This window comes from Python bivittatus, unplaced genomic scaffold (assembly GCF_059951505.1).
Source record: "Python bivittatus isolate LINGU-HERP-01145 unplaced genomic scaffold, Pbiv_v1 ctg000480_np1212, whole genome shotgun sequence".
Lineage (NCBI taxonomy): Eukaryota > Metazoa > Chordata > Lepidosauria > Squamata > Pythonidae > Python > Python bivittatus.
The window spans coordinates 81,954,290-81,974,257 of record NW_028277075.1 but is presented as its reverse complement, the minus strand read 5'-3'; the positions used below and the strand labels follow the sequence as shown (position 1 = coordinate 81,974,257).

Genomic DNA, 19,968 nt, shown 5'->3' with positions numbered 1-19,968 from the left:
AGCAGATTCTGATTAATATCACATTGGCCTCTTCAAAGCTGATTTTCCAACCTGTTCCAGCCAAAACATTGGTGGAACCTAATGGGAAGGACCTTCTACAGAACTCAGTCATCTATCCTTGGAACTGTTTCCAACTGTCTGCCTGAAACTGAACAGATATGGTTAAGGGGATATTCAGATAAAGTCCTCAAGTCTTTGCTTTCCTAAGGGGAAGCTTCTACTACCAGAGAACCTTTTTAAGTAATGGAAAGATGTAGGCAGGTCAGGATTCTTCAGTGAAATATCCTGATTTCACAATATTTTTGATAGAAGTGGGCATATTTAACCTGCCCACAGTTCATAACTTTCTGACCTGGGAGTCTAAACTGGGTCTTCATTGTGCCCACTTTTCTTTGTCCTACATTTGAGCCTTTACCTATACATATTTTGAAATTACTTACACTTAAGATTGTTTGCCTGGTAACCAGAGCTCCAGCCAGCAGATATCAGAATTAAGAGAATTATCAGAATATTGTTTTTAGATTTCAACTTAAATCTTTGATATCACAGAAAATGGATGATAATCCTCTAAGCTTAAAATTGTGACTGGCAAAAGCATCCATGGGGAGGTGGGGGGAGGGCAAATGAAAAAAGCACTCTCATGTTGCAAGTTCTACTCCTATTGGGCATGCATTGTCACATCGCATACACATATGAAAGGGGCAGAACTTATAGTATTAAGCTGCTTTTGTCATTTTGATGAAAACCTTCAGTCCTGTAGATACCTCTAATGACTGGTTTTGTTTCACAGTGTTCAGGTATTTAAGATATCTGGCTGATATCTTATTCTGATATAATGACATGGGAAGCATGGACACCTGCATTTTCTTAAGCAATCTCTACCGTGTTTCCATAAATTTGTATTTATGGTAATAAAATATTTGGGTCCTAGTGGAGGCAAATGCACAAGCCAAAAAAAAAAAAAAGCCACAGCTAATTTAGGAATTATTTAAGCATTAAATATGCATGCAATAAAAGGAGTGATTATGTTAGCTGCTTAGATTAACAGTGCATTGTGTGGCCATTTTTAGTCAACTGGAGCTGCTATTACAATTCAGTCTGTAGTGAAGAGATATCTCTTAAATGAGTAGCAGAATGAATATTTATTTATAGTAGTATGCTTTAAGTAGCATATAATTCCAGAAGAAATGGATCAGAATGCACCTTGTGTGAAAACAAGAAAAAAAAATGGGGGGAGGAAATCTGTTTGTGGTCATTTTGGTTCAGTTTATAGATACTGCATTATTAATTAATTTATTTTCTTTTGTTTGACTGATGTGATTGTCCCCTCATTTTTGATACTAAAGACACACTGCCCACTTTTGCTGATATTACTAACTATTCCCTCTTATCACTCTCCTTATTCTTTTAATTTGCTTAAAGATGGTACTACCAGTAAAGCTGAGGGTAAGCTGTCTGTATAACTGAGGTCTGTCTCCAATGCTATCAGGTCTCTGTTATCACCCAAGTGCTCCCTGGTTTTCATCCGTGTCTGCTGGTACCTCTTGCATGACCTCTTGCATGGTGTTTTGACTCTTCTTCATGTTGGTACTATTGTGTGCCCTTTATTGTCTCTTTCTGCTTACTCCTAGGCACAATTTAATTTATTCAATTTAGGCAACATACGACTCCAGACGACTCTGGGCGCTCACAGTATAATGAACAATAAAGTATAGTGTATGAATAATAAAAAACAAAATAAATTAAGAGCAAGAAAAATAAAGATCAAGAAAACAATATCATAAATTACACAATATCTCCCCCATCCCCAATAGTTCTGTTAGGCCTACTGGAATAGTATGCAACTTTTAAGTCATTCATGAATGTCATTCACCATACCATTAAGTATAGAACAAGATATTTACACCTCACATAAGGTAGTCCTCGACTTAGGACCATTCGTTTAGCAACCGTCCGAAATTACCCTAACTGCTCCTTGCATTTACAACCATTGCAGCATTCCCATGGTCACATGATCAGAATTTGGGCACTTGGCCACTGGCATGTATTTACAAGGTTGCGGTGTCCCAGGGTCATGTGATCGCCATTTGCAACCTTCCCAGCTGGCTTCCAACAAGCAAAATCAATGGGGAACCACATGATTCACTTAGCGACCATATGATTCATTTAACGACCACCGCAAAAAAGTAATAAAATTGGGTGCTGTCACGTGATGCCTCGCTTAACAACCACACCGCTTAATGACAAATTTTCTGGTCCCTATTGTCATAAGTTGAAGACTAGCTGTATATTTTTGCTCAGGTTTAGGTTTACAGACACAGATACAGATGTAACAATTAAGGCTTATCTGGGGTGGGCAAGTGAAAATGTTGGACTCTTTCTATAGGAGAAGTGCTCAGCGCAAAATGTTAAATGATGTTCCAACTCCTTGGCCAGAGACTTTTTCAATTCTAGTTGTGCAGAAATAGTAACCTTTGTCATGATAGGTGGCTTTGTTTTCATTGTGGTTCTTGGCTGTTGCTGCACTAAACTCTGCTTTCCAAACTGTTATTCTGACTAAATTACTATTTTTGTTTAGAAATTGGAAATGAAGTAGACAGATTTATTCCTGTACAGATTCATGCTTATCTTCTCTAGCCAATTTCATCAGTACTATATTTGTATCATGCCTAGTTACAGACATACACACTCGCTACATTACTCCTTTTTGGGGTAAGCAAGTTTATGTTAAGTACAGAAAAGAAATAAGAAACAGTAAACCAAGGAAATTAAGGCATGAAGTAAGAAAAATAAACACCTAGTTTACATCAAACATTATACTAGATCTTTATTTTTCATCCTTGCAAACCACACTTGTTCTACAATGTCCATATACCAGTTCGTACACTGCCTTCTGCTTTTTAAAGTTCTTTCCTCTCTCTTTTGAGGATCTTATCAACTCCATCCAAACAAAACTTTCTCCTTCATATATTTGGCAATTTAATCTTTATTCATTCTATCTCTGTGACAAAGCCATCTCAATGTATTCTTCTGTATACTGATCACTCACGTTTGTATTCAGTCCACATCCACTCAGTACTGTTTATTCTTGACTCTACAGTGGTGTTTGTGAACTCTTTGGAATTTTCAATATTTCTGCATAAATTTGACCTAAAACATGATCTGTTCTCTGCACAAGTCCTGAAACTAAATAAAGAGAACCCAATTAAACAAATGAGTGAAAAACAATACTCTTCCCACAGTATCACATGGCTTGCTCTTAGTGTGATTTTGATTAGTGAACCACTCCTGGGGGGGTAACAATGGTGTTGAATTGCCTCCATTTGTACACAATCTGCCTGATAGTGAACTGGTGGAGTCCAAACTCTTTGGAAATAGTTTTGTAGCCTTTTCCAGGCTGGTGAGCATCAACAACTTTTTTTTGGAGAACCTCAGAAAAGTCCTTTGTTTCTGCCATGGCACACTAACACATACCTGTGTTGTGAAGATCAGACTAAGGTAGTGAATACCCAGAATTCTGTTCTTTAAATAAGGCAGGGCCTCCCACACTCACACGTGATAATCAACAGTTATTGGAAACGTTTAGTTGCAGTTATTGCTGCCCAAGACGGGCACCTCAGTTACTGAGAGCAAAGGTTCACATACTTTTGCCACACACAAATATGTAGCTTTGGATCATTTTTCTCAATGAACAAATGAACATATATTTTTGACTCATTTGTTTAATTAGGTTCTCTTTATCTAGTTTTAAGACTTGTGTGGAGAACAGATCATGTTTTAGGTCGTAATTCAAAAGGGTTCACAAGCCCTACTGTAGAATCAAGAATAAATAGGTGCTTAATTTTCAGATCTATACTTGTTGCATTGTACAATGAAAACATTTACTGCAGATCAGTGGGGTTCTCTGCCAACAACACAACACTGTCTGCATACAAAAGTATACACACATTCATGTCCTCAGTCAACACATCTCTGATGTCATCACAAACATTCTTTATACATTTATCTATATATATGCTAGAATTTAGAAACAGATTAACAATAAAGAAGGCATCGCACATCTTTCTTTGTCTTATTCCCTGTTAGTGTGGAACCATTCACCTAATATTCCATTTATTCTTACACGTGCTTTGCTTCCATCATATATCACTCTTATGGCACTTAGCAATTAACCTTCTCTCTGTATTCATACAAACCGTTCCATAATTCAACCCTGTTAATTGTAGAGAATAAAACGGATGGCCTTAAAGGACAGAGGGAAGATCTACTACCAAGGCAACAGTCAGATAAATTAAACTTGAGCCCAGGCTAAGAAAGTAGTTTATGAAAATGCCTCAGACAGCCCCCCATCTCACCCCCAATTCTCATGAAGATAAAAGGAGGAGGAAACGTAGCACATTCAGACTTGTAAGATTCTGGTATTACAGCTGTTCTAATAAAAGTAGCTTTAGAACTGCATGATGTCTGTTTCTTAGTGTGGTCTACTAAGGCTGATATTAATTCTGTCTTCCAGTTGACTATGATTTCTTTTTATACGTATTGTTTTTTATTTGTAAGCTGCCCAGAGTTGCTAAAGAGTCAGGCAGCTTTGAAATTGGATAAATAAATACAATTGTACACTTTCTCTAAATCCACACACGTACATTTTTTTTTACTCACTTTCATCATTTTCTCAGTGACTTGCTAAAGAGCAAAAATCTGGTCTGCACAGTCCTGCTCAGCATAAAGCCACACTGCACTTACCAAATTTTGTTCCTGTACCTTTTTAGTCAGAATTGATTCCACACATTCCCTGGTGTTTTTATTCTTGCTGTGCTTCCCTTTGAATAGAGAAGCACACATGTTAAAGAAGTTGCATAGCCACTCCATGAGCCAAACATACCCATGTTTTAACACGTTTCCAGTTTACACTGTCTTCACCTGCAACTTTACCATTTTTCACCATCATTGCATCATTCTTCCTTTTCATTATTGTTTTTTTCTTTGACACAACATTTACAGTATTTATTTCATGTATCACCATTCAGATCTCTAAAATCCTCCTTCCAGAATCCTCTCACTTTGGTTTCATCTCAAATCCTTTCATCATTCTTAATAATTGAATTCCATTCACCGTGCTGGAACTTCTCTTTTCACCTATTTCTAAAATAATACTGTATTTCCATCAACATTGTTCTGTATTTTATCTATCTATTTTAACCTTAACCTTTTCTTCCTGTCTTTGATAGTGGAGTCCTTGGGGTTCTCTGAGCTTGGTTGTTTTCTTGCAAATGTTTTGTTACCTGGCTAGGTAACCTCTTCAGTGCTAACACTGAAGTCTACAAGTGTGAATGTGCTAGCACTGAAGATGTTACTTAGCCGGGTAACGAAATGTCTGCAGGAAAACAACCAAGCTCAGAGAACCCCAAGGACTCACAGTTCAACCTTGAGCTACACATATTCTCTTCTGCCGTTGATAGTTTTTGCATTTCTCTCTCTCTCTCTGCATAATTTTCCTTCTACACATGAATTTTCCCTCTATATACACAATTCAATTGGTTTCTCATATACTTATTTTTTGCAGCAATCATTCTCTTACAAGCATTTTTTCCTCCTCCATGGCCTCTGTCATTTCATCATTCCACTAAGTATCCTTTTTTAATACTTCCCATTAGTGTAACTCTACACATTTTTGTGGTACTCTGTAATCAGTTCCAAAGAGTTTCTACATCCTACTTACTTTTCCTTAATTATCTTGGGAGGTTAATATATCTTCTAATACTTTCTTCATACAGAATTCATGCTTTCTCTTCCTGCAATGGTTCTAGTTTTACATCAATTTCTTTCGCATATTTCATGTCAATTTCTTCTCCAAGATCCACTTTTGATGTTACTAAATAATTGTCTGTCTCTCATGCATAACTCTCTTACACTTGTATATCTCACTTATTTTTCTCAGTGTTTCATCAGAAACAATCAAATCAGTTATGTTTTTTTATTCATTCACTGTGTGTACATATGAATAGATTTATTCTTAAACCACATATTAGAAACAGTCCTTTTTCTAAGCAGATATTTCCCAAACAGTCACCATTCTGATTCATTCGTGGGTCTCCAAATGTCCCAATCTCTTTTTTGTATTATCTCATCACATTCCCACCCATCTATTCATGTCACCTAGTAGAATATTTTTCCCTTGGATTGTATTCATTCAGAAGATTTCACAATTTTTGATAAAACTCATTCCTAATTCTTCCATTATCTCCATCCACTGGAGTATAACATGTAGCTGTAACTTTCCTATGGGTTTCTGCTTTCATACCCACCCACAACATTCTAGGTGACATAATTTGTACATTCTGATGTACATTTTAGTTTTTTTGTTCATAAATAAACTTACACTTTCACTTTCCTGCATGTATTTATCAATCCCATTCCATAAGATAAAATCATCCTCATTCAGATCCATTACATCCTCTGCTTTCTCTTAGTTTCACATATACACAACGTATCGTTTTTTTCAATTCATTTTTTCATGCTGTTTATATTTACTTCTTGTATAGTCCAAGTCACAATCTTCCATTTATCATAATTGTCCCCAAATGGGTCCATACATATTCTACATATTGCCCATTATGGCTTTAGTCAATCAGATGGCACTTAGTATAATACTTTCTAATAAGTTAGAGAATGTATAGACTGAGTTATCAGCCTTAGTTGCACCCATGCCACATGCAGCATTCCCTACTAATAGTAAGAACAGTGCTGGTTAGTTTTGGCACATTTTGGCTAATGTGCCACAAGTCGAATCAAAACCCAGTTTTGCCCCAAGCATGTTAAAGCTATGCTACACAAGCTAAGATCTCTAATCTACAGTCTACCATATCGGCTAACATACTGTTGCCTGCAACTCAACTATCCAGGAATTGCTTTTGTGCCATATTTTGACACACATATGTGGATTCTTTTATAAACCATTTCAGAATGAAACTGGTTATCCTACTAAACTTAGTTTGATTATTGCAAATTATAAATAGATTCCCAAAGAGTATTTTCAGAATCTAATCTGATTATTATTCAGAATCTAATCTGGTTATATCAACAAGGAGGGATTAATAAGAATGATAGTAGGGAGGTATACTTGACTTCATATTCTTTTCCTAGTTGTGAAACTTAGGTTCAAGGTAAATGCTAGTTGCATCCAAGTGAAGGGAGCCTATTTACTGAAAGATGATATTAACCCTGTTTACACATTCAGTCATTTTTTTCAAGCTATTTGGACATGTTTAAGCAGTGCGATTTCTGATTAGTGGTTCAAGATGTTGAGACCTTATAATTGCCATTATTAAATAGATCAGTATGATATCTGAAATAGTGCTGTAGGAAATAAGGAAAAGTGGGTGACAAGAAAATCCATTTCACTTAGAAAAGCCGCATCAATTTTCATATATTTTTCTTTTCTTTTAGTTCCAGATTACAAATATAAAAGTGATGAGTGGTGCTGAATAAGTAAAGCTATAGAGAATATTTGTGTTAAATAGCGTACCCCCTTTTAAACAGAGGCACATACCAGTATTAAACTACTGGATAAAATATCATTTGACTCTGTATTCTTCACTCCCTTATCCCTCTTTTCTGTTACATAAAAAGACAATATCCAGTTTAGATCATGATATGCAAATATAGTCACTGTAACCCAAGCTGAATACAGATCCTATATAGGAGGTCCACCCTATGGGTACTTTGTATATTTTTAATGGTAAGTGTGTTAGGAGTAAACAGTGAATGGTAGTGGAGAAGCAGAAAGATAAATGTTACGTCTCTAAAATATTGTAGTGCCCGCTGAGGCTTCTCATCCAAATAATTTAGGCTGAGAAAACTTAAAAAGACTGATAAGCTTTTTCTCTTACCCTGATCCTCCATAAGCCTATTAAGAACTCAGCCTTAATTTTATCTCTTCTTTTTCATCTTTCCAAAGGACAGTTTTACTAACAATTCAAGCACTCTCATATGTGGCTTTTAGTTAAAGTTATTTGACTCTCAAAGTATAAAATGTATTTTTCTTCATGTTTTTGATTTAAGTATTTGACTCCTGACTTTTAATAAGTCTGAAGAGTGGCTCAGAAATTTAACAATCAATAAATATTTTGCAGGATCAAGCTCTGGGTGTTATCTTTGCTTGCCTCCAACTCTTTTCTTTTCCTACACAGAGGAACTGTGGATGCTAGAAAGGACTTTGTTAGTGGTTTTTTGGATAATCAGGCCAACTGATGGCATTGTTTTGTTCTAAAACTGCTGAAATGGTTTTAATGATAATAATCGAAGCTGCTTTTTTTGTCTCTGAAGGGGAAAATAGGCCAATATGCTTTATTGTTTTCCTTCCCTTTTATTATAATCTCCATATGTCCTTTCCTAAACCAATTTACTTCATTGATGTGGTATCATTTACAGCACCAATTCCAAACTTTTAGACTGACAATTGTCAGAGTACTAAAAAGAGCATAAATGTAATGGAAAAAAGTCTTCCTAGAAATGTCTTAATTTATGTGGCACTCCCTGAAAGAAGAGAAGACTGCAGATAATTAAATCATTGTATCGATGGCTTTTTTTTTCAATTGCCTTGTTACATGTTCATGATTGAATTGAGTAATATCCTTCTACATAAAAGTAATGTCCACTTTATTGTGGAATAGATCTAATTGTGTGGCTAAGCTTCATATGGTTTTAGGTCATATTTATGCAGAAATATTGAACATTCAAAAGGGTTCACAAACTTTTAAGTACTACTGCATTTTCTGATAGCAGTGGCCAAGAAGGGGCTTTAGGAACCTTTTCCTAAAAACAAGGGAAACAATGTCACTCCAAATATTGCTAGACCACAATTCTGTAATTCCAGCCATTCTTGCCTGTTGTCAAGCATTCCGAGAGTTTCCCATCCACACTTGGAACATGCTCAAGCAGCTTGAGTTGTATGGAAATATTTAGACGTACATGCTGCAATATTCACTGTGCATTTATTGAACTTGTGAGGGAGAGTGGAATCATGCCTATTAGTTATGTTTGTTCTATGCTGTTGCATGAACTGGTCATAGTTCTTGGTAGTCACATATTTGGTATCAATATGAAGTGGCCTTACGCAGGCAAAAATGTACCCCACATTGGTTTCTCTCCATGGTAGCTGGAACTCTAATTAATCTCTACATGCATAGGACCTCTTTATTATGATACACCCAAAAAATGATTCCTGGGAAACATATCTGATGCATGACATTAGGCCTGTGGAAGCACCAGAGGGAACCATATAAATTAGTATGGTTACCATAAATAATAGTATGTGAGCTGTAGGAGAAGGAAGCTCTGTTTCTCTTCAGTAAAATAAGAGTCATGTTGCTTAATCCTACTTAATATTAATTTGAAGATGCTGCCATTCATCCTTTCTTGGCATATGTTACTGTGATTATTCTTTCCTTTTTACATTCACACCTCTTTCTGTCTCTTTAACCCCAACTTTGTCTCCTAGTTTTGTATTTGCCTTACTTGTTAACTTAAGCATCATGCAAGTTACAGGACTATACTTCTTCTTTCCTTTTCCTGCGACTGTTATTTCTAGCGGAAATTGGTTTTATTTGCAGTATGCTATAAAAACAGAAGTTGTTTTATGATATAATTCTTTTCTGGTTTTGAATCTGGGGTTCCAAATGCATTAAAGAGATAAATAATTTGTAAGGCTGAGCATGGATCTAAACTGGTTTAGAAAATGTGCTTCAGAAGTCATATGAACACAGTATCTCTCTGCTACTCATTAAGTCTGCCGTATCTTTTTTCATGCTTGTTCAAATGCCTGAAGAAAGATGTGAGTGCTTTAATGAGCTTGTACAAATTCCAGTCTACTTCTTCTGAATCATTTTAGAACCAGCCTTGGTGATCGGTATGCTTTGCACTAGTAAATAGCTTCATTTTAGTTACTGTATATAAGCGAGGAATAACATATCAGATTCCTAATTTGGGGAATCCAGTTTCAGCCTTTGTTACAATTTTGTCATTTTAGTCAGACTGCAAAACTATTAACTGGGATGTGAGTGAAAGAAGGTTGCCACAATCACTTTAAAGATTAACCACCACTTTTCTGTTCTTCTCTTTTTTTTCCCCAGGTCGAATTCGCACAAGGAGGCAAAGCTCTGGAAGCGCCAGTAGTATCACTTCAACACCTGCTGACACTCGAGGCCGCAGTCGGGCTAAAGTAGTTTCGCAGTCCCAGCGTAAGGAACCATTTAGTCTGGTTTTGTGGAGGAGGCAGTATATTTTTCCAGTCTGTTTTTCTTGCCTGCCTTATTTTCATATAAATTCAGTGCTATCAGTATACTTCAAAGGCAATTTCTAAAGTTATTTCCTTTAGTTAAGTCCCAAAAAATTAGGCATGATACACAGATTAAAAAAAAAAATAAAGTTGGGACCTAACTCTTCAGGATATTCATTGGCTCTAAGCATGCCTATGAGCCACTCATTTATTTCCCCAAAAGCTGCTGTTTCACATCTACTTACATAGGAACAGGCAAGCTTAGTCTTTCAGCTTGTTGACACTATTTGTATGAGATGTCACAAAATGGCTGTCATGAGGTAATAACAAGTTAGAAAGCACTGATTTTCCAGATTGTCTGCCACCTCCTCTAGGTCCATTCCCTCAACGGTATACTTACTTACTACCCCTTCTCACCTTTCTGTCCTTTTAAGAAAAGAGGGGCACTGTTCCAAAAGGAAACACTGGGCTACAATCACTTACTGTTTCCATTTTCTAAGATAGCTTATGGAATCTATTTGTAAAGATGGGATGTTCTTAGAAATGAAGATACTAGAGGTCAGCTCTTTGTTTTGCAATATGCTGCTTCTTGATTTTTTTTAATTAAAAAAATACCTTTAAACATAAACGATCAGGTGGGGCAAAGAGTCTAGGGAGTACTAGACAGAGTGTCTGTAAGCACTCTGTCCTCACATGGAGCCATATTAAGCACCATGGTGGTGATGCCAGTAATAATGTTTCACACATGCATGAACTCTTGTGCACAGAAGTAGTGACTTGGCTCATACCACATATGATGCCTAAGCCAGGAATTATATTGCCAATTTGTGCTTTATTTGAGTTCAGATAAAATATCCTAATTTAGGGCCAGCAAACCATAATTTGAAACTATGACTTGGTTTATTAATTTTGTTGTTTTTTAACTATGAGTTGTCAGTATGTCTAAATCTGATACCATGGCTTATTCCTGGTTTATTTTTGTGTTCCTCCCAAGCTTCTGGGTAATCTAGTAGTGCAAGATAAGAGCAGCTGGAAAGTTGCTACTCCTCAAGCCAAGCTGAGGTTGCTTTCTTTTCTTCCCAATCTCTTTTTTTCTCCCTGACAGCAGTTTTCTTTCCCCATTCATATTCTTCCTGAGTGCAAGGCAAATCTAGGGAACTGATTTTCAGATGTAAAATCACAGTAGGGAAACTAGTAATGCCCAGAAAAGTACATACTGTTTAGGTAAACATGCATTCTGGCTACAGGATGTTTAGTACAGTGCTTGTCAAGCACCAGGCCTGTTAATTTATCCTGCATCATGGCAGTGTATCTTCCCAGGTGTAGGGTGAATAGACACCCAGTTTCAGGGCCCTGTTCATTTTAGTCTTGACAGTGAATTTGCAGAAAGATCTTCATTCATAATGATCCCTAGAGGAAAAAAAGGCTTCAAGCTCTTCAAAATAATAATTGGCTGTCTGTCTTAATGCGTTCACTAATTACTGAAGAAAGGGCACAAAATATAATGAGGTAAACAGGTCAGATGTCCTCTTCACTCTGGTTTCTACTTATCAATATATCTCACTTTTTTAATCATGACTGAATGTGCAATTATAATTTTAGGTAAGGAGTAGTATAATGTTTATCTAAAAATGCTATTTAACTGCTTAGTGTAAATGCCTGGAGGAGAAAAACTGTATATTCTGTGTCAAAGCTGCTCATTCATATGGCACAAACATGTCCACTGGTCCTGAATAATTTTTTTTCTCCTGATTTTTTTTCCAGTTTTAGGCAGATTTCTACAGATTTTTACACACATATATACACACACACAACGTTTTCTCCTGATTTTTTTGCCAGTTTAGGCAGATTTCTTTAGGTAGGTAGGTAGGTAGGTAGGTGGGGGGGGGAGAGAGAGAGAGAGAGAGAGAGAGAGAGAGAGATGATAAACACACACACAGAGTGTTAATATTCTATTTAAGAGAATTGACTCAATCTTTGTCACCACAGAGAAATGCCTGAATGTTTCCTGGGTTAGATTTTCAAGCAGCAGTAGATTTTCAAGTAATAATCCCATGTTATTGATTAAAGTTTTCTGTACTTCAAGTACTTTAAAAGCACTGAACATTTTAAATATAAGAATAAAGGGACTATATTTTATAAATTTGGTGATTCTAATCCTAAAATAGTTTTTCTATCCTGTTTGGAAAAAAAGAGCTATGAGTATGCCATTACTTTAGGGAACATCATGATGGCTAAGCACAGAAAGATGTAGATGGAGAATTCTGAATCTTTACAAGGGAAAGGAAAGACTATTGAGAGACTAATATTTTACATTTGCTTCAGATCTAAGGGCCACTTCACATATTAAATGTTATCTTGTGCCTTGAGTCAGGTAAAGTGTTTTTAGATGCTGCTAAAACTGCAAAATCATGAATGGTATTTTGAAAGGAAGCCAGTAGAAGTCTTTAAGATTCTGCCTATCTCTGGCTTCTACATTCAGGGCTGCAAATTCTTGATTTAAACTCAAACCAAAATGCTGAATCACATTGAAACAAATATAATACAAATAGTAAGAATCAGTCACAAAAATCAAGTTCCTTCCTACCAATACCAAAATTGCATTGACTTCTGCAGTGTAGCAGAAGATTGAAAAGTTGGTAGGTCTGGCTTTCTTGTCTGAAACTAGCAACTGAAGAAATTTGCTTTCTCAGTCCCCAAATGTGATGTGCTGTAGTCCACAAACTGACATTCACTAACATTTAGTGTTATTGATTGCTTGGCATATGTGCTTAGATGTGCTGTTTGTGTCAACTGAAATGGTTGCTAGTGAGTAATTTTTCTGATGCTTATTTTATCCTTATATTCTAAATTCTAAGAAAAGTAATAAATTATAACTAGAAACAGGAACTATTTAGTAGATGGGATGCTAGGTTTAAGGTGACTGATATTTCTTCGAATACTAACTCGTATACTAGCTGGTCATTCTGCATTAGAAACACAACCCTTCTAATATTTGTCTTGTTTTTCTGTGATAACATTGCATATTCTGCAACACTGCATTGATGGGATTGCTATTCCCTGCTACTTGCTTGTCCCATGCCCCACCAGTCTCATGGATATCAGGCATAAAGCTAGAATTACAGTTTATTCTACCCTAAATAATTATTTACGACTTTGTAGAAATGTGTGTAGAAATATTTTCAAGAAATGTCTTGCCACACACTAATCCATAATAAAATGTGAGTAGCAATGTGCTTGTCAAAAGGAAATTCATGTGGTATGCAAATAACAGTGCTTCTTGAACTCTGTATTGTCTCGCTTTCTCTATTTCACTTTCTGCCTGTCCTTTTGTCTGCTGTTATAATCCAGGATCCAGATCAGCTAACCCTGCGGGTGGTAAGAAACACCTTTTTGTTTTTCACTCTGTTTCCATGTCTGTGCTGTCTTTCATGCTACTGTTTTTAACTGTTTCAATGTCTGAAAACCTTGTATTCCCAGAGATTTGAAAAACAAGTGCTTTTAAAATGAAAGTTCAGCCATGAAATCCTTTAGGTATATACATAATGTACTTAGACAAAGGACCTATGTGTAAGTTCAGTGAGCAGTGGGACTCATTCCTAGGTGACAGGGTGTTAGGACTGTAAATTTTAAGAACAGAAACATGTTTTGATGAAGTCTTCAGATGTTTATAGAGATGTCAGTTAACAGCAGCAGGGACAAGCCTGACATGCTATTTTTGAAACTGTAGAGAATTTCAAAAGGTAGGCTCTGATAAAGCACACAAATTGTCTGAAAATTGACAAAGGGATAAAATCCACTGGGTGACTACAAGTATTAGCATAATTTTTTGGATTTGAACCCCTATTTTTTGGCAACGCTCAGTCAGTTTTGTGGTTGAAGATAAAAGAAGTGTGATTTAAGAAAGTGTCCATGCAGCAAGATGCATGAGAAAAATAAAGAATGGGACAAAGAAATGGTGTGTGTGTGTGTGTGTGTGTGTGTGTGTGTGTGTGTGAGACAGAGAGAGAGAGAGAGAGAATAAGTTCATCAGTTGCTTCTGTATAAAGTGTGGCTTGTTGGTATGATCATCAGTTGCTGATAATATTTGATCATTTTTAAGGTGAGTAGTATCATTCAAGATTGTGATTCTGTTCATTCAGTTATCACCCTCAAAGCATTTTATTGTTAATCTACGTTGTTAATCCCCTTTTTAACATATAATCATCTTGAGGAATTTCTGTATCCTGTTTTATTTTTAATTTACTATTAATTGAACTGAATTTTTAGTCAGTTTAGTAAGTTCGATGGTTTGAAATACTCTGAAGGCTTGAGAGCATTTATTTGTTGCTTCTTTCTAGCTGGTAGTCGATCCAGCTCTCCTGGCAAGTTGTTGGGAAGTGCATATGGTGGGCTTAACAGTGGAACAACCAGAGGACACCCAGTGCCAACACCATCCTCATCTTCTGACAAACGTAGTAAAGTCCCTCGAAGCCAAGGCTGCAGCCGAGAGACCAGCCCCAGCAGGATAGCTCTAGGTAAGAGTTTCCTTAGCTGCAATATAGAGCCAGGAGACTGATTTGTTTTCTAATGCTGATTGGCCAAAGGAATTCCTGAAATAAATTATGATTTTGCTACAGTGATTTCATAGTTATGGTTTTCTGCTGAGTTTTTTAATAGCATGATAGGCAAAGAGAACAGCAGGGCTTAGATAAAGTTGCCAGTGGGATTAGCATAAATTGCCTGTGTTTATACTGATGATTTTAATTAGAAAATAGCCCTTCCTTCAAATATGTATTATTTCCGCTTTCACTTGCATGGTTCAGTGCCATTCTATGATACCAAATATGTTGTCCTACATGTATAGTACAGGCTTCTCCTCCTATACCCTCTCTTTGAGTGATAGATATGCTGCTCTGTTTTTGTCTCTGATCAAAAATTACACCTATTACTTTCAGGTTAAGTACTGAACTTCGTAGGGTTATTTTCTAATGAACTTGTTAGTACCACTATATGTACTATGGCTGAATTTCAAGAACTGTTCTATCATCAAATATATTAATTATATACAAATGCCCACCTGCACGTTACCAATATAATATGGTAGCCTTGGCAAATCTTATTGTAGAGGTTGAAAATAGGATGTGAAATTGAGATATACCAATGCAGATTTGGAACTGGGAGCTCCTGATAAGCAAGCAAGACAAGACTAAATATAGCAGCTTTAAAATCTGTTCTCCCAGTTTCAGGAAACAAGAGGTGGAAGGGCATGCAGAGGGTGGGGGAATGGGACAGAGAAGGGCTTTGAAGCTTGCATCAGAGAAGGAAAATGAGAACAATCTCACAGACATTTGCACAAATAGGCAAGGCAGAATGCAGGGAGAAGAAAATAAGACAGACGAGTCATAGATATGCTTAAGATCAATAGATTTAGCACCTAACTTGGCCAGTGAGGTCATTAGAAAAGGTTTGGCTATAGACTTTGTGGTTAACCAAGAAGTTTTCAACCTTTGTGGTACTACATCCCCTATAATAATAAATTTCTGTGATCCCAACCCCATGAATAACATTAATGATTTCACTGTGTATAGAGTATGGCAAGAAATAAATATATTGCTTACTTTTAATAATTAAATGTTAGTCTGTGTAGCACAAAATTTCTCAGATCTATGACATCTCAACCATTCACCGCAGGCAAAGTGGGAGCAAAGCATGGAGTTAGTTTTGACAGTGCAGGCCTGGCTTGCACAAGCAAATCATGAAGCAATGCCTAGAGCAAGTTCTGACAACTCTCCTGCTTTGCCTGCCTTGTCAAAACATACAGACAAAGCAAGGAGCAAAGCCCAAAGTAAGTTTTGATGATGCTTCTGTTTTGTTGGGGCAAGTCTGATTGGGTGTTTGTTTGTTTTTTTAAATATTGAACTCTCTCTAAATTTCTCATAACACTGTTGGACATCATGATTGACCCAGGAAAACTATATTTCCAGTGAACCAGAATATGTGTAATTTTATCTGTAATTAACATGTGACTCTGAAATATAGAGAAACATTTTTACTTGGAAAGAAATAATACTTGCAACAGGAAGTATATTTAAATACAAACTGAGATAATTTTTCCCTTTGGTTAGTATGAAGCAGAGCTTATTGGCCAGGTTAAGGTCTTATTTAAAGGACATTTTTTAAAAAAATGTATACAAGCAGTTGTACCCCACATATGAAAATAAATATATGCTCTTCCATAGACCATCTTCTCTAAAATCATTTTGATTTACATTTATATTTACTTATAATGGCTAACCTAGAACAATCTCTGGGAGAGGCATTTCTATTTTTATGCTGCTCATGTTTTCCGTGAATAATTCATATATGTCTGCTCATATGTAACATAGATTGGCATTCTTTATCTATTGTGAACAAGCAGCTTTTGTTCCTCTGTACATGTGATCAAGTAATATCAAATAACAAAGGATAGCTTATTGTGGTCCTTGAAGTTGGAATGTGATCTGTTCCTTCCAGGGGAGTCAGAACTGTGAGCCAAAACCAAAACATTATTCGGAGCTGTTTACTAACTTGATTTGTTTGGTAGCAGTAAAGCAGGACCTCAGACTCAGACAACATGCGTTACTGTTCCTTCCTAGTTAATTTTTTCCCACCTCCATGAAGAGAGGAACAAAGCAAGAACAAACAAGCTATATATTTCAACCATGTTGCTGTTTTATAGTTAGCCAAGATAAACCTGGAACCCTATGTAGAAACATTTATTTATTTATTGTAATAATGTATATAAGGGGACGCGGTGGCGCAGCGGCTTAATGACACTGAAAGTTGCCGGCCAGAAATGGTTGACGCTTCAGCGGTTCGAGTCCAGCCTTTGCGTTAACAGGGTGAGCTCCTGTTTCCTCCCCAGTTCCTGTCAACCCAACAGTTCGAAAACTCACGTGAGTAGATAAATGGGGACTCTCACTCCGGTGGGAGGAAAAATGCTGGCGGCGCCTTGCAAAAGGAGTCAGGAGCAGTTGCCGGTAAGTGCGAAACCGCGCTCGCCCGAAAAGGGCGCAAAGCAACGGAAACTCCGCCTCCTGCGCTCGCCAGCTGGGCTCTGCTCTAGGAAGGAGGCTCTGGCAAACCACTTCCAAAACACCTTGCCTTGAAAACTGCAAGGACTCGTCCAAGCAGTCATTGCAGAGTCGGTAACGACTGAGCGCAGATTAAAAAAAAAAAAAAATAATGTATATGTGGTCTACTTGTCAGACTCTGATAGCACATGATATGAAAACCCCAAGGCATGGAGGTTAAAAAAGTATATAAGCTGGTGAGAGATCACCACCAACCCAACAATTAAATTCAGAAGCTTTGAAAGGAAGCTGGCTGAGAAATAAGAGGGGGCATTGTACTATTTTTAAAAAACCAATTTGTCCTTGGTTTCCAATTTCACATTCAGGACTTTTCTTCCAGCCACATGGGGAACAGCATACCTGGTCACCACCTAGGTTCTTGTGGAATGTTAACACTATCCTTCCTACCCTGCCTTGGAGTCATGGCTAGTATCGGTCTGTAAGCTAGCTGCAGATTTTGAATAGAGGCACTCCTCAGTCCTTGCCCAGCCAGATCTCAGTGATATATAACTGATTTCCACCAACAAGTCATGGAGGTGCAAATGGACCTGATACTGAACAACATGGCTTGACTCTAAAATTTTCTACTCCACACTCATACTTACACTCTTACTCAGGCACAAACAGATGGGACTTTGTATATTTCTTATTTTACTTCTGATTCCTTATTCAACATTATAACAGCAGTGTATGATAAATACTGTCCCATCTCTGTTAAAATTCTAAGAACTTAATGGTACAGTCAACTGGTTTTTCATTTATCAGTTATCATGCAGCTTCATCTTATAGTTCATTGGTCCATTAAAGGGTGAATTAATTAATGGGGATAGATTTATGAAAGTGAATTAAACATCAGTTTGTACAGTATTCAAACCATACTTCTTATTCTTTATGAAGGGCTCCATCCCACTGTATATAACTGCTTTCAGGCAGGAACATGAATGGATACTAGGAGTATTCATTATTATTTAAAAGCAAGTGCTGCCTAAAAGATTATGCCTCTTTTCCAGGTTTAAAATGCCATTTAAAATTCCAGCCTTTTAAAATGCCTTTTTAATTTTTTTAAATATTTATGTATGCACCATCATTAGAGCCTATTGAACAATCCAGAGTGGATTCATGCCTTGAGGAGCTTGCAGTCTAAAATTTTTGACAGGGGATAGGAAAAATATTGGAAGGAGTGAGGAGAGCCAGAAAAACTAAATGGGGATAAAAGTTGTTATAAAACAATTTTCTCTGTGTGTGTGCTGATGTGGATTAGTAATTTGCATGGGAAAATTCAACATGTATTTTTAAATGAAAAACATGCTTGTTGATCCCAAGAAGCTGGTTTTGACTGTCTTTCTTAGAGACAGCACCTCTAAGGATGGATATCTCCGGCCGGTTATGGCTGAGATAGAGAAGAAGGAGAATTTAAAGTGGCCATAATACTGTGGACTAAAGAGAAATATAAAATAAATCGAATAGTATGTTTGTTTTGACATTCTGCATAGTTAAATATCCTATTTATCTCCTTTGTCATCTAATTATTATGATGAATTTGTGTAAAAATTACATAAATATGTTCTTTCTTTAGAGTTGCATTGCTGATTCCCTATTAGAATCATTTAACTGTCCCTTTAAAATAGAGACCATTTTTCTTTCCTGATATTTTCTCTCTCCTCCTTCCCTCTTTCCCTCCTTCTTAAGTGGAATCTAAGTAATTTGGATATTATTATAACCCTGTTTTCCCAAAAAAGCTTTTCTAGCCTGTGGTGAATAGAACAAGCCTCTCAGTTATTCTTGTGCAACTTCAGCATGTATCACACTTTTATTTGTAACAAGCCAGATTGGCAGCTATCCAGGATATTTGCTAATGTCAGTAATGACCAAAACTGTTACTTTTTTGTCTGAGCATTGTGTCCTTGTGTTCACCTTCTCTGAAACTCTCCATGCTGCATGCTAGCACGGAGCAGCCGTATCCCCCGACCCAGCGTGAGTCAGGGGTGCAGCCGCGATACCAGCCGTGAGAGCAGCCGAGATACAAGCCCTGCTCGGGGCTTTCCTCCACTTGGTGAGTACCTGTAGGCACTAGAGCTTCTAAGGGCCACCCCTCCTCTTTCTTGCTGGCTAGTCAAAATATCTCTGAGTGGAATGAGCTTGTTACTCTTTCCCCCTCCCCCTCCCCCTCCTCCCCTCCCCTTCCTCCTCCTCCCCTTCCTCCTCCTCCTCCTCCTCCTCCTCCTCCTCCTTTTAAACTTCTGACATTCCCCCTTTCTGACCATCTTGTTTATTCTATTCCTTTCTGCATGCTTAAGTTCTGCTTTCCTTTACTAGGAAAACCCATGAGTCTGAAACGCTTTTGATGATTTCCAAATTCCAAATTCTTTGGAAATGTGCTTAAGTACCATTGGTCTTGACAAAAGCAGCCACTCTGAAGGCTACATCATTGCAGGGAAGGTTGATGCTACTGGAAAGCATGAGCTGTCCTTTTTGATCCAATGCAAAATAGGCTTCCTTGGGAGAAAATTTAGCAAATGTGTTCATAATATACTTTTTAAAGTTTGCATTGTATTCTTGGGCCTGAATGCATGCCATATCAAAGGTAACTTTTTCTGA

At 37.1% G+C, this 19,968-nt stretch overlaps 1 protein-coding gene across 5 annotated transcripts in view; it reads left to right on the top strand.

Annotated features, from left to right (window-relative positions):
* CLASP1 (cytoplasmic linker associated protein 1) overlaps window positions 1-19,968 on the top strand; it is a 201,066-nt gene that overhangs the window by 121,031 nt on the left and 60,067 nt on the right. For all 5 annotated transcript variants that reach the window (XM_088146424.1, XM_088146425.1, XM_088146422.1 and 2 more), the window contains exons 20-21: window positions 10,131-10,238; window positions 14,617-14,793. In XM_088146424.1, the coding sequence (XP_088002550.1) occupies window positions 10,131-10,238; window positions 14,617-14,793 (285 nt within the window). The remainder of the gene's footprint in view (window positions 1-10,130; window positions 10,239-14,616; window positions 14,794-19,968) is intronic.